The sequence below is a fragment of the Microcebus murinus genome, chromosome 20 (genome assembly GCF_040939455.1).
Source record: "Microcebus murinus isolate Inina chromosome 20, M.murinus_Inina_mat1.0, whole genome shotgun sequence".
In the NCBI taxonomy this organism is placed as follows: Eukaryota; Metazoa; Chordata; class Mammalia; order Primates; family Cheirogaleidae; genus Microcebus; species Microcebus murinus.
Genome location: NC_134123.1, coordinates 31,195,563 through 31,210,217, shown reverse-complemented (window position 1 = coordinate 31,210,217; position 14,655 = coordinate 31,195,563). Strand labels below are relative to the sequence as shown.

Here is a 14,655-nt window from a genome sequence, read left to right as displayed (position 1 = left end):
GGATGACACTGTGTCCAGACATTGTTCTGAGGATTCAATCAGATAATGCACATAAAAATGAAATTGAAATTATAGTTTAAAAATATAAATGTAAGGCATTTTCCCTAGGCTCTGGGGACTATGAAGATGAATGACATAAAGTCCCTGACTCAGGAGACGTTTACATTTAAAAATCTTGGACTCTTTCCATGAGGTTCTTTTTCCAAAGTTTCTATCGTGGGGAAAGTTTTTATGAAGTGTTATGATAACACAGGGCTTGTCCACCTACCTAACATTTCTTTAGGAATTCTGCTCAATCCTGCATTCATTTTTATTCCTAACCACTTTTTAATTTTCCTACATCATTCCAGAGACTTCTAGAGAATAGAAAAACACTAGTTCTGCTGTAAATGTCAGTATTACCAAAATAGCAGCAACTCCATCAAACCAACAGGCCCAGCTCACCTTCCAGTTCTGCCACTTACTGACGGATGACGACATTGGTGAAGTTACTTAACCTTTCTGAGCCTGAGCTACTTGCACATCTGTAAGATAGGAAAAATACCACCACTGACACAGGCTGGCTATAAGGATCAGAGAAATAGATGTACATGTGCGAGGACCCAAGGCCATGCCCTGACTCATGGTGAGAACTCAGTGAATGCTCCTTTCTACCCTTATTTCAAAATATGCAAATATTCCATTAGAACTCCAGAGCAGCCCTGTCCAATCAGTAGCCATTCACCACCTGCGGGTATTAAGCATTTAAAAATCAACTAGACTACATTGGTATGTGTTACACATGTAAAATGTGTAACAGACTTCCAAGACTTAGCAGGAAAAGAATATAAAAAGATATTTCATTATTGATGTTCACATTGATTACTTATGTGAAATGATAATATATTAGACATAGATTACACATATACCTATATTGTATTAAATAAATTATTAAAGTTGATTTCGCTTGTTTCTTTTTCGAACATGACTATAAGAAAACTTCAAATGACATAGGTGGGTTTCATTATATTTCTATTGGACCATGCTGCTGTACAAAATAAAATTTAGAGTTTATATAAGCCAAACGGAAGCCTCTTTTAGTTATCTAGACTTACTATGTGATCAGTTATTTTTCCCCAAGCATTTCAATTAAAATTAGTTTTAATTGAATGTGGTTTTCTTAATTCTGATCCACAATCTGTTATCTGTTATCTACTTAAATTAATGAATCAAAGGATGACTTTTTATCTATATTTGAATAGCATCCCAGAGCTAAGATAAACATAACAATTTAGACATGTGTCAAAATATAATAGCCTAATATTCAATTCTAGGCCCAATTCTTGGATCTGTTCAATAATTTTCGAACTACATATTTTCTCCAATTTGGGTGACAGTTAAATGGATACTAATTTTCCTTAATAGTAACTGGGGAGGCTTTTGCCATGGAGAGTGGCACTTCATAGGTTTTAGAAGTTATCGCACTTGTTAATTCAGTGCACATTAAGTATCTACATCTTTAACTCGTCATTTCTTTATGGTCACAGTAAATGTACAGACTGCTTTTCCACTGGGATAGTTACGAAACATATTCCATGTAAGCAAGATCGATACAATTGACCAGCTCCATAAATTCCACATCACTCTTAGTCGATGTGGTAAGGGCTTGAGACAAGGTAATTAATTTTGCCATAAGCTAGTTGCTCTCATTTTCAGGGATGCTTTAAAGAAATGTACAGAACAGAGAACCCAGATATAAAACCATCCTCATATAGCCAACTAATCTTCGACAAAGCAGACAAAAACATGCACTGGGGAAAAGAATCCTTATTCAATAAATGGTGCTGGGAAAACTGGATAGCCACATGTAGAGGACTGAAACAAGACCCACACCTTTCACCTCTCACAAAAATCAACTCATATTGGGTAACAGACTTGAACCTTAGGTGTGAAACTATTAGAATTCTAGAGGAAAGTGTTGCAAATACCCTTCTAGACACCAGCCTAGGCAAAAAATTTATGAATAAGACTCCAAAAACAATCACAACAGCAACATAAACAAATGGGACCTGATCAAATTAAAAAGCTTCTGCACAGCCAAAGAAACTGTCAAGAGAGCAAACAGACAACCCACAGAATGGGAGAAAATTTTTGCAAGCTACACATCCGATAAAGGGATGATAACTAGAATCTATTTAGAACTCAGGAAAATCAGCAAGAAAAAATCAAACAACCCTATCAAAAAATGGGCAAAGGACATGAACAGGAACTTCTCAAAAGAAGACAGAATAATGGCCAACAAACATATGAAAAAATGTTCAACATCTCTAATTATTAGAGAAATGCAAATCAAAACCACAATGAGATATCACTTAATTCCAGTGAGAATGGCCTTTATCAAAAAGTCCCCAAACAATATATGCTGGTGTGGATGCGGAGAGAGAGGAACACTCCTACACTGCTGGTGGGACTGCAAACTAGTTCAACCTCTATGGAAAGCAATATGGAGATACCTCAAAGCGATACGAGTAGATCCAGCAATTTCACTACGGGCATCTACCCAAAAGATCAAAAGTCACTTTATGAAAAAGACACCTGCACTCAAATGTTTATGGAAGCACAATTCAGAATTGCAAAGCTGTGGAAACAACCCAAGTGCCCATCGATTCATGAGTGGATTAATAAAATGTGGTATATGTATACCATGGAGTACTACTCAGCTTTAAGAAACAACGGTGATATGGCACCTCTTGTATATTCCTGGATAGAGCTGGAACCCATTCTACTAAGTGAAGTATCTCAAGAATGGAAGAACCAGCACCACATGCACTCACCAGCAAATTGGTATTAACAGATCAGCACCTTAGTGGACACATAGGAGTAACATCTATCGAGTCTCAGGAGGGTGAGAGGGGGGAGGAGGGATGGGTATATACAACCACGAGAGGGGGATGGACATGCTTGAAGCTCTTACTCGAGGGGGGGGCGCATGGGCAACATACGTAACCTTAACACTTGTACCCCCATAATATGCTAAAATAAAAAAAGAAATGAAATCAAGTTGCCTGCGTGCAGTGTGGCAAGTATCTCAAAGATTAGATGGTATAGTAGCCAAAACAAAGACTTCCTCAAATGGTTGGCTTAGGGTTGAAAAACTCTGGAGTTTATCTCAGTGACAAACATGTAAAAGTATTTTTGTCTAGAATGTGTGAGATCAGGAAGAATGGGAAAAAGAAGTGACAGCAACTTATTGGGTATTTAAGACTAATATCCTGTAGTTTGGAAGAGTTAAGAATAATTTACCAGAGACTTAGGATCATCTGTTAACTAGGAACTGAGTTAGACATGACATTAGTTTTATGTCATGGATCTCTTGATGGCATTCATGCAAAGCCAAGGTATTATATTCATTGTACAAATGAGAAAACTGAAGTTCAAAGGACTTGGGTGACTTTTCTGTACCATGTGGAGGGTAAGTAGTAAATTTGAGATTAGATTCCAATTTGGGGTGATTCCAGGTTCTCCTTAATATCATCTACAACAACTTAGCTATAGATCCCCCAAAATGTGTGCATGGAGTAACAGAGGGTGGTCAGCCATTGCTTGAGAGTCCAGACCCAAGATGCCTGTAAGGTTCTTAACAAACAGAATCCTGAGATTCTGGGAGGCCGTGGATTTAACCATTGTGATCCCCTCAGGGGGCAAGACACGAACCAGTCAGCAGTCTTGCTGTTGCCTTTGGGCAGTTGATGGCCTATTTTATATTTTTATTTTGAAAATTAAAAGCAAAACAACCATTTCTCCTAACTGGTTCCTTCCTCTGATTGCTCCTTTTATTTTATTTTTTTGGAAGTATTTCCATCCTGATTTTTGAAGCTGGATGAGGAGCCAAAATTATGTCTTTTAAATTGCATGTTTACAGTGATGATGAACAACCAAAATAAACAAGCCTTAAATTCAGCCTTTTCAGTTTCTCCCATAACTTTTTCTCTTTATTTTTTAAGGCATTCTTAAAATGACAGAAAAGAGGAGAAAAACATTTTTTGCATTTAATTTAAGCAACTTTATTAAGAAACCAGTTTCCCTTTACTGAGAACACCTTGTATTGACTTCCAGTTAAGAAGTGTAAATTATTTGTAATTAACTTTTAAATACTGCTGAGTCTTTTGGGGATTATTAAGTGGACCCACAGAAGTAAAGAAACCCCCTTTAGGAGGTTGAGTCAGTGTGAGCAACCGAGGGATGGAAATGGTGATGAGATGCGTTCCCCTGTCATCCAGAATTCCATCCAGCTTGTAGGAGTGATAGAATTTGGTCATGCTAGGCACAGAGGAAGGATTGAGTCACCTGGATTTGCCTCATTCATTCACTGAACACTTTTTATAGGTCTGGCTTTGATGACCGAATCATGAGGAATAACTGACCTTTTCATGGTACCTACAGGAGTTTGTCACTGTTCTAAGTTCTGTAAGTACACTAACTCATTTAATGCTCACAACATCCCTATGAGGTTGATACTATTGTGAACTCATTTTACAGCTAAGGAAACTGCAGCAGAGGTGGTAAGTCCAGCAGTGGGATTCACCCAATGCACCAGAATGCTCTTAGTCTGCTGCACAGGAGCGCAGAATCGAGGTAGGCACAAGCACAAATAAAGCAGATGGTTAAAGTTTAGTGCCATGATGCAGGAGAGCCAGGCAGTGTTCCATGAGGAGCATGGGAGAAAAACACCTAACCAGCCAGGGGGATAAACAGAGAAGTGACCCCAGGAAGGGAAATCTCGGCTGGTCCTATAGTATCGGTGGAGTTAACCAGGTTATAGTTGGTGCTGGCCATTGGGCAGTTGGGGGTGTTGGTGAAGGGGACAGAATCCAGAGAGAGGAGCAGCCAGTGTGAAGGGGCGGGAAAGCTTGGCCCATTCATGTAACCACAAGTGGTTTGGTATTGCAGGAGGCAGAGGTCAATGCAGGGAGAGGTGTGACTGGGGTCACTCATTCCATTCATCCATTTATTCTAAAACCATTTACTGAGCACTATGTGCTGGGTGCTGAGGATAGAGCAATGAAGAGGGAAGAAAGGAGGGAGGGAGAAAGAAAGAAAGGAAGGCAGTGAGAAACTGCAGATTCGGTGGGCAAGAGTCACTGTTCTATTCAGGCATAATTTGTGAGTCAGGTTCATCATTACCTTCCATGGGCTAGAAACCCCTTTTGTGCAAGGAAAGTTAACCTCACCACCCTCTATAACAATTCCTCAGAGCCTGTCAGAAGAGAGATTAAACTGCTCCTCTGCCTACTCAGATCTAAGGTGATCTTATATTTTTCAGGCAGGTACTAGATTGTGGGCAGCCCATTAAAAATGCAGAAATAGCATGAGAGTCTATAATTGAACCATTAACAATTGGGCTTCACGGATTCAGGCTATAGGCTTTCCAGGTGAAACAGGGTCACAAGTAACAGGTAAAAATAAGAGAGATACATCCTCTTATTAAAGAAGAGCCAGGCTCCCGTTACTGAAGCTCAACTAAGCTTCACTGTGATTACATTGGCTTTAGAGAGTTTTTCCTTCCAAAATACAGTGATGTGAAATTAGCAACTGTGAAATGTCTCCGTCTCCTGTTTTGGTTACACTGCGTGCCCTGCCGACCTCTCTGGGCATGCTTTCTCTTTCTTGTCTTTGACATCAAGTTCTTCTGGCCCTGATCTCTGGTTCTGTCTTGTGGCCTCAGTGAATACACTTAGCCCTCAGTTTCTTATTCTTTCTCTAAAGGTTCCAAAATAATACCCTTGGTGGGACCTGCCACTTGATGTTTGGTGCTGTGCCCAACAGAAGAAGTCTGTGATGTAGACTCTATTTTTATTCCTATTTTATAGATGAGAATATTGGAATCCAGAGAATTGAATGACTTTCCCAGGGTCACTCAATTAATAAGTGGCAGAGCAGAAATGTGAACCTACTCATGTTCAAACCAAAGCCAAAATTCCTGCCACTAAGCTATTCTTCCTTCACATCTATGCTCTACACGCCAGTCCCCTACTGTCCGTTAACTCCTGGACATCTCTATAAAGATGTTCCTAGCAGCCTCCAACTCAACACACTCAAGCCTGACTAGACATCTTTCCCAACCATTCCCCTTTCCTGACTGGTCCAATTATCTCCATCTTCCAGGCTAGCCAATTTTGAATCATCTAGACACTGAATGTTGGCTCTTTCTTCCTTCAAGTCATCTCTTCCATTTTTTCTCTCCATTGCTACTGTGTTGCTCTAACTTTTGCCCTCATCTCTTGACCCAGGGGCAATGGCAACAGCTCCCACACTGGTGGCACGGTCTCCTGGTGAGTAAAGTGGCAGGGAGGAGAATCTGTGTTTGAACAGAGAGGCTGGAGTTCAATGTCACTTCTGTCAATTTCAAGTTAGGGGCTCTAGGCCAAGTTCTCACATCTGTACGGAGGATGTAAAAGCAGCAATTCCATGGGGAGGTTGTGAAGATTAGAAATAATGTACGTTAAAGCATACATTGAGATGCACACAAAGAAGAAAGTTCTATGAAATAGGCTCTCCAAAAATAGTGGTAGCCATTATTTTAACTATTAACTCTAGTCTCTCCCTACTCCAATCAAGGACCCTAGATGAATTCTCCCAAAGATTATTTTTATCCAGCCCATTTCTCTGCTCAAGAACCAACAATCGCTCCCTGTTCCCTGTCACATCAATCTAAAATCCCTCCTGGTTTTCAGATGCTATCTCCATCCTATTTGCCCATGTTCCCATCTTTTTACTTAGCATTCTCCTCTCCTCCTGCCTCCCCTGACTCAGAAAGGTAGAGTCAGTCTGACCTGGGAGGTCAGACCCTGGCCTGCGCAGGGAGCATGGAACGTGCAGGCTAATCCCTGAGGTGAAGCTAAATTAGCCCTGGGAACTGCGAGCTCCTCACTGGGAGTGAGGAGACAGACTGTACCCATATTGCACAACAGCATTGCCAACGTGAAAGGGCTGTGCAGAAACAGGATGCAAGGTGCAAAGAAGAGGGATGCAAAGGGGTAGCCAGACCTCAAGGGCTAGAACTTACAGGCAGCCATGAGAATATTCTATTAGCTTTAGCCATGGGAAGAGAGAGAGTTGAAAGGGCATTGAGCTGTTCTGGTCACCTGCCATTCTAGGTCACAGGCCCTGCTTGCTTCTGTTATAATTGTGTTTGTGGGAGTGAATGTGTGTGCATGCTCACCCTGTCCCAAGTGGCAAGGTAATAGACCTTACTGGTAGAGAGGAGGGGCTCTGGAACTATGCTGCTGGGGCCTGAGCCTCAGCTCTGCCGCCTACTAGCTATATGACCAAAGCAAAGGACATCCTCATGTGTCCCAGTCCCCTCACCCATGAGATGCAGATGATAATGGCACCAATAATAGCCTCCCTCAGCATGTTGCTATGAGGATGAACAGCATGAACGAACCCAGGGCTGACGGTACCATAAGTAGCATGTAAGCATCAGTCACTGGTCATTGCTGTAGCATCAGCTAAATGCTAACTATTACTGTTACACAATTGTCTCACTTAACCCTCATCAAGACCCTAAAAGGTAGATTATCATCCCTATTTTGCAGATGACAAAATCAAAATTATATGGAGGCTCAGGAGGTAAAGCACTGCGCCTGAGGCCACATGGCTAAGAAGAGATACACCTTTGTAGCCAGTTAGACATTCTCTCATGAGACATACCCTCCTGGGACATTCCCAACCAGATACACCCATCCTTCAAGGTCCAGCTCAGCTAAGCCCCTAGGGAAAGAAGAGGCAGCATCATGGACTGGCTGGGGCATGGAGTCAGGACCCAGACTTCCTGGATTCAATTCTCATTTTTATTCCCTTCCTTATTCATTGTATGACCTTGGGCAAGTCACTTTCCTCTTTGTGCTTCAGTTCCCTATCAGTAAAATGGGGACAGTACCACCTGCCTTCTAGTTGCCAAGGAGATTAAATGAGTCAGCATGTGTGGCCTGTGACAGCAGCACCTGGCACACGGTGAGCTCATGTGAGCACTGGGTGCCTTAAAAACACCAACTGAGTACCTATTAAAGTCTGTGCTCTCTTTAGAGGGACTCTTTCACTATCTATTTTGTTTTCCTTTCCTTTCCTTTTTCTTTTTTCCTTATTTCAGGCTCTTCATTATGGATGCATCTGGGCATCTTTGCAAGGCCTATTTTCATATAATTTCTGGAGGCGGGAGATGGATGCCTGGTTCTGCTGGAGTCTGGCAAACTGAACGACATGGCAGCCTCTGCGTGTTTTATGAGAAGCAGACAAATGCAGCCAAGTTTTGTCGACAATGCATTCAGACAGCAGCAAATGAGAAACTGTCAGGGCTCAGAGGATCTTTGCCTCTGGAAGTGATCTCGTGGGACTCCAGAGACCAACACTTCATGGCTGGGTCCCTTCATAATGAACTTCAGGTCTCCCAGCCTCTCAAGCTGGAGTTTGCCCTGGGAAGTTCCCAGAATCCCACCTGCTCTCTTTCAAGCAAAATACTATGACAATGTCTTTTCCATATGAAAAGATGAGTCACCAATCATGATGACCGATGTCCATCTGAATAAATTCAATACCATATGCAAACCGCTTCACGGGACTCTCAGTACCATTTACATGTTCCTGAGAAGCATGTGTTTGCTACATGTTCCAGCAGTCTTGTTGCTTTAGACATTTGCCAAGTCATTTATATCACAAGTTAGTGAGACGCTGTGAAAATGGTCGTGGCTAAGGAAAAGAAAAGCCTGCTTTTGTGGTGTCAATGTTTTCCACACTGGTATGTATTCATCGATGTCCTATTTTCTTTGAAACATCAGTGACATGCTGTGGATTCATTTTTAGGTTGTGATCTACCCTTAACTCACAGCTTCACAGATACAAAGGGGAATTATGGAGGTTGTCCAGTCCTGGAATGGCAAATAAATTCTATCCCTAGAAATATCTCAAAATAATCAATTGATAGTAGGTTACAGAAGCACTGCATTGGGGAAGATACTCAAGCCAAACCCAAGGTGATTAGCAATATCCACCATGAGCATGGTGACAGAGTAGGGTAGCACTCAGGCCACATATCTGCCACCCAAAACTATTTAACCCTTCTAGTCTGCAGATAAAGAAGCGATACGATGTTCTCAAGATCACGCGGACAGCACTGGCAGGAGGCAGCACTCACATTGCCAGTCCTACTGTCTCTGCTTTTCAGCTGTGAAACCCACACTCACTCCACCACTGCACAAAATGAGCAGATCAGGCAGGGCTACGGGGAGTGCAGCAGACGGAGAAAGGCAATGAGAATCATGGGCTTTGAAAAATTGAGGAAGACCAGGCCAGCAGGTAGGAGAAATACAAAGCACAGAGAGCTGAGGCACACCATTATTACTGTCATTATTTTGCTGGAGTCCTGGCTGCATATCCTACCTTCCTTTACTCAAGAAGACACAGTCTCTGAACTCCTGATGAAAGAGTATGTGAGTCAGCTGTAGCAAAAAGTCTTTGAATGACACAATCAGGAAGCCTGAATAGCAGTTTGTGACACTCATAAAATGTGTGTACACGTGTGGGGACAGAATGCCTGTGCATCTGGAGAGAAATGCACCTGGGGCCTGGCACAGGAGCTGCACCGTGCGCCATGGCTGTCCTGCCGTGTGACGCCAGTGGGCCACTGTGGCTCTCGCCTGCCCAACATCCATCCCCTTTCCTCTAAAGACAGCACTTTAATTTACTCTGAGCAACTACCCTTCTTTCATTTTCAGTCCATATGGTTTTAGGTGGGTGGGGCTGATTTTGCCTGTCTTTAAGAAAAGGCATGTGACCCAGCCTTGGCCAATCAGAGCCTCACAACCCAATGGACACAATGATGTTCAGTTCAGGGACAGGCACATGGCCCAAGGAGAGCCCATGGGATTCAATTTCAAGTTTTTGTTGGCATTATCAGAAAGAGCTACTCTTTAGGACAACTTCAGATTAGGGAGTGATGTGACGATCTCAGAGTGAAGCCAACAAATGGAAAACAGAACCGCAAGATGTACAGGGATCAAAGCGATGTCATCACTTGGGTGCCAGGACAGAGCCATGCCTAAAGGCAGAACTATCCCTGAAATGTATTAATTACATGAGTCAGGAAACACCTATCATCCCTCCCCAACTTTTTTTTGAGTTGAATTTTGTCATTCCAAACAACAATAATAACAAAAAGAATCTTAGTCAATATAATACCTTAAAACTCATTTTCCACATAAGACAGATGGAACCTAATGTTCCTCCTTGGACCCAACTTATTTTAAGCAGCCGTGTTACCTGCAAGGAGCCCTGGATGTCTTTGCCCCCGACAATCACGAGCTCTGCCATGTCTTCTGCATGGGGAGTCCGCGCATGGATGAACAGAGTCCTGCCCACTGCGGTTATGTTTCTCAGGGCAACTAAGCCACCATCACTGTTCACCTTGAAGTATGGGTTTGAGACCTCATAGCGTAGCTTGTTATTCCCCTTACAGTCGCTGAAGGTCACTGGGAAAACAAAACAAGAGAAGTAGCGTGAGTATGTTGGACAGCTTAGACCTTGAGACGTCTCTGACCTGTTCAATGTGGAGGATCACCTCGCCACCCCCCAACCCTGAGTCTATAAATGTTGTCCTTAATCCCACAGCAAGCCTCTTGTACCCAAGCGACTTTGATTGTGCTGATGGATTTCACTCCATTAAGACCCCTCCTTGATCACTCACATGTTCTAGGCAGGTGCTGTGCACTGAGGATGCAAACATGAGCAGGACAGGGTCCTGCCCTTGAGTCAGCGGGTGGAGGGGACAGTCAGAGATAGCAGAGTGACATCCGAGGGAAGTGGTCTGATCCTGGTATGTACGAGGTGCTGGGGCAGAACCACAGAGTGCTCAGGAGCACTGAGCACAGCTGCACAGAGACAATATTTGAGCTGGGTCTTAAAGAGGATCAGGAGAAGCCCCTTAAGAGGGTGGAGGACAGTCTAAGTAATTCAAAGGCAGAAAGTGAGGGGCTTAAATAACAAAACAGATGCAGGGAAAGAGAACTAGTTTGATGTGCTTGGAATCAGAGGCAAATTTGAAATGGGGTGGTGTTATCTGGGGATGCAGAAGGAAAGGCTAGAAATGAAGCTAGAAATATCTTTTGGAGATACAGCCAGTACATGTGGGTGCTTCCTGGTGGCTTTGGACTATTTTTAGTGGGCAGAGGGTGACGATCAGGTGTGTGCTGTGGGGCCAGTGGAGGGCAGTGCTTCCCAAGGTTGGGGTACACCAGGATCACATGGAGAGCTTTTTAAAAATCCAGAGGATCTGATCCAAATAACATAATTTAGTAGATCTGGGTTATGGAGAATGGTTTAAAGAATGGCAAAGAGAGAGGCCAAGAAAACCAGTTACAACCAGTTCAGCGTTGTCCCAAAGATGCCTCGCTGAGACAAAAGCGCTGGCAGTGGTGATGTGGGGAGTGGACAGATGTGAGCCAAGCTCCTACCATTGATAGCTTGCTTAGTCACGTGTGGGAAGGGACAGGGGAAATCCAGCCCCTTGGGTGAACCACGCAGAGTGTGGGGCACTGACATACGCAGTGGCTATGACGGCCAATCATGTCCCCCTCTCCAGTGCTTCTGCACCTGGGGCACAATTTTATTATGGCTGGAATGACACCCCATCGTCTGTGCATGTGTTTGTCTGTCTGCCTTCTGCGGTAGACTTTGAGGCCTCTTGTGGGTCAGCATGGAATTGTACTACTTGCTTTTAGCTGTCTGCTGAATAGCCTTGTTTGTTTAGTAAACCTTTAGTTGAAGCCTAACATAGATACAGAAAAGTGCAGGAATCAGAATGTATAACTCAATGACCTTTCACAAAGTGGACACACCCAAGTGCCCAGCATGCACACCACAACACAAAATATTACCAGACCCCTCCCTTACTGAGTAAAATTCCTCCCTCCTCCTCAGAGGCTACACTACCTTACTTCTAATACCACATATGTTTTTCACCAGCATTTGCTTTCATATAAATGGATCACGCAGCATGTGTTCTTTCATGTTTGGCTTCTTCCAGTAACATTACATGTTGTAAGATTCACTGTATGGCTGCAAGTCCTGGTAGTTTTCCCTAATCATTACATAGTAATTGCTAATCACTATAGAGTATCTGAACCACTATATTCATTCTAATCACTACATAGTAATCCATTATGTGGCTACACTGAGTTTATTTATTATATCCATCCTACTTGTCAATGGCACTTGGCCTATTTCCAGTTTGGGGCTCTTAAAATATTGCTACTAGGAACTTTCTTGTATGTATCGTTTAATGACAGCATCTATGTATGTCCTAGGACACTGTCAAAACTATATAAATATCTGATGAACTAAGCTGACCTTTCTACTCTGGGACAATAATGCTTGTAGTGATAATAATCATATTAGCTGATAATGAAAAAATAATCATATTAGCTGATAATAATTGTGGCTAATGCAAATTAAGCACTTTCCACATGCAAGGCTCCGTGCTAAGCATTTTATACACATTGTCTTATTTAATCTTACAATGACAACAAATGGGAGTTCTGTTTTGATCCCTTCTGTCCCCAGTTTCTAGGTAAAGAAACTGAGGCTTGGAGAGGGCAAAGGTTGTAAATGATGGGCCAGGATTTGAACCCTGGTGCATTTGCCTGTCACCGGTACACATTCTCAATAAAGACGACACCCCATGGAGAATACAGCCTTCCTGAAATCCTGAAAAAACCCGAATGCAGTAGTCCCCCTTATCCATGGTTTTGCCTTCAGCGGTTTCAGTTAACCACAGTCAACCGAGATTCAAATATATTAAATGGAAAATCTCAGAAAGAAAAAATTCATAAGTTTAAACTTTGTTTTTGATACCACTTACCAACCTGGGAGCAGAAGATTTAGACCACAGTTCTTTCTCAAGGCTAGCTATCTATGAAATCACCAGGGGAGCATTAAAAAGAATACTAAAATCTGCCTCTACGGCCTCCGGAGATTATGATATAATTGGGCTGAGTTGGAGTCTGTGCACTACTATCTCTTAACAGCTCCTCAAATGAATCTCATACAGAGACAAGAACCAGGGCCTTAGATAATAAATTGCTTGTTGAGATGCCAGGTTCCCACATTTCCCAGTCATTCTTGGAACAGAGAGGAGGCCAGGCACCTAGCATTCTAGGAATTGCTATTCCCATGGCCTTAAGAAAGGGAAGTTTTTATGGTTACTTTTTAAGCCCATTTCTAATGTTGGCTCATGTGTAGGAACCCTGTGACCTTGGGCAAACCACCTATGTTTTTTATTCCTAAATGTCTTCATCTGTAAAGTGGGTTAACAATAATATCTCCCTCATGGGTACTATAATCCTTATGGCATGTGTAAAGAAGAAAATACATACCTATACACATAACGCACTTAGGGCAGAGCTTGGTGCTCCATGAATGAGAATTTTCACTGTTATTCCCATAATTCTGGGCACTAAGGAAGCTACCTTTTCCTTTCCCTACACAGCTTGCCTCTTTCTGTTGGTTTTCTACCTGTTTCTATGTTCTTCCATTTCTAGTCAGGTACCCTGCAGGCTCCATGCTGTTGCCATGGAGATGCTTACCATAGGCGTGTGCTAGTGCTAAAGGGATGAGGCTGAAGATTCTGATCCAGCCTTGCCCATCTTTTAAACCCCTCACTTTTCTTGGTGAGGCCTATCTACCTCACTTGAGCAAATTGTGAAGGAAAAACGACATTCAAAGAGTGAAATTACAGTGCCCTGCCCATAGTGGACTCGACGAAGATTTGTTGAATATCCTCCAAACGGATTGTTTGTAAAGATGACTTCATACAAATCTAAGGTATGAATTTTCCTAAAATAATGCCACTACACGGTGAGATTTATATTCAATGAATATAAATATTCAATGAAATAAATATTCAATGATTGCAATGAATACTCATATTATCACCTTGACATCATAAGTATGAGGGAAATACTTCTGTTCTCTCTGGAAACCAAGGCTTAGTGAGGTCAAATGATTTATCTGAGGCCACACTGCTGGTATGTGTACCCAGGTAAAATCCAAACTCAGGCTGTCCAATGATAGAACCCATACTCCTGAGTGCTATGCCAGTCTGCCAGAGTGATGTGTTCCTTCCTTCAGTTTTTCAGCTTCTAGCCCCATAATTTCACCATACCCTCATACCAAATCTATTATTTAATATCTTTCATTAACTGGTTTTTTTTAATTATAAAATTACTTAAAGTTAATCTTTATAATACTTGTTGAATATAACAGGTATATTTTTTCTAACATGTATTAAAATAACTCTAAAGAGCCAAATTAAAAAAACAAAAAGTTTGTCCTATATCCATTAAAACCCTCACAGTGATGTGTATTGCACCCTCTGGAAACACTGACCCCACCCCTTGTTTAGACAAATTCATGCCTGGCTCCATCCTACTCAGGTTTATAATCTAAGGGACTCTCTCTGATATCCAAATATCTGCGATGAAATAAAACATCTAATATAATTAATGAAGGCTCGATAAACACACAAATCCTAGACAAGGCACAAAGCTAGACCCCTTATATGGTAGTGCCTTTGGCAATACCTAAATGACAGGTCTGACATATATAAAGAATAGTTACTCAAAA

At 42.1% G+C, this 14,655-nt stretch overlaps 1 protein-coding gene across 1 annotated transcript in view; it reads right to left on the bottom strand.

Annotated features, from left to right (window-relative positions):
* The window catches only part of CDH13 (cadherin 13), a 958,432-nt gene that overhangs the window by 612,862 nt on the left and 330,915 nt on the right, over positions 1 to 14,655 (bottom strand). Inside the window, exon 3 of the mRNA XM_012743295.2 lies at positions 10,297 to 10,505. Coding sequence (XP_012598749.2) covers positions 10,297 to 10,505 — 209 coding nt within the window. The remainder of the gene's footprint in view (positions 1 to 10,296; positions 10,506 to 14,655) is intronic.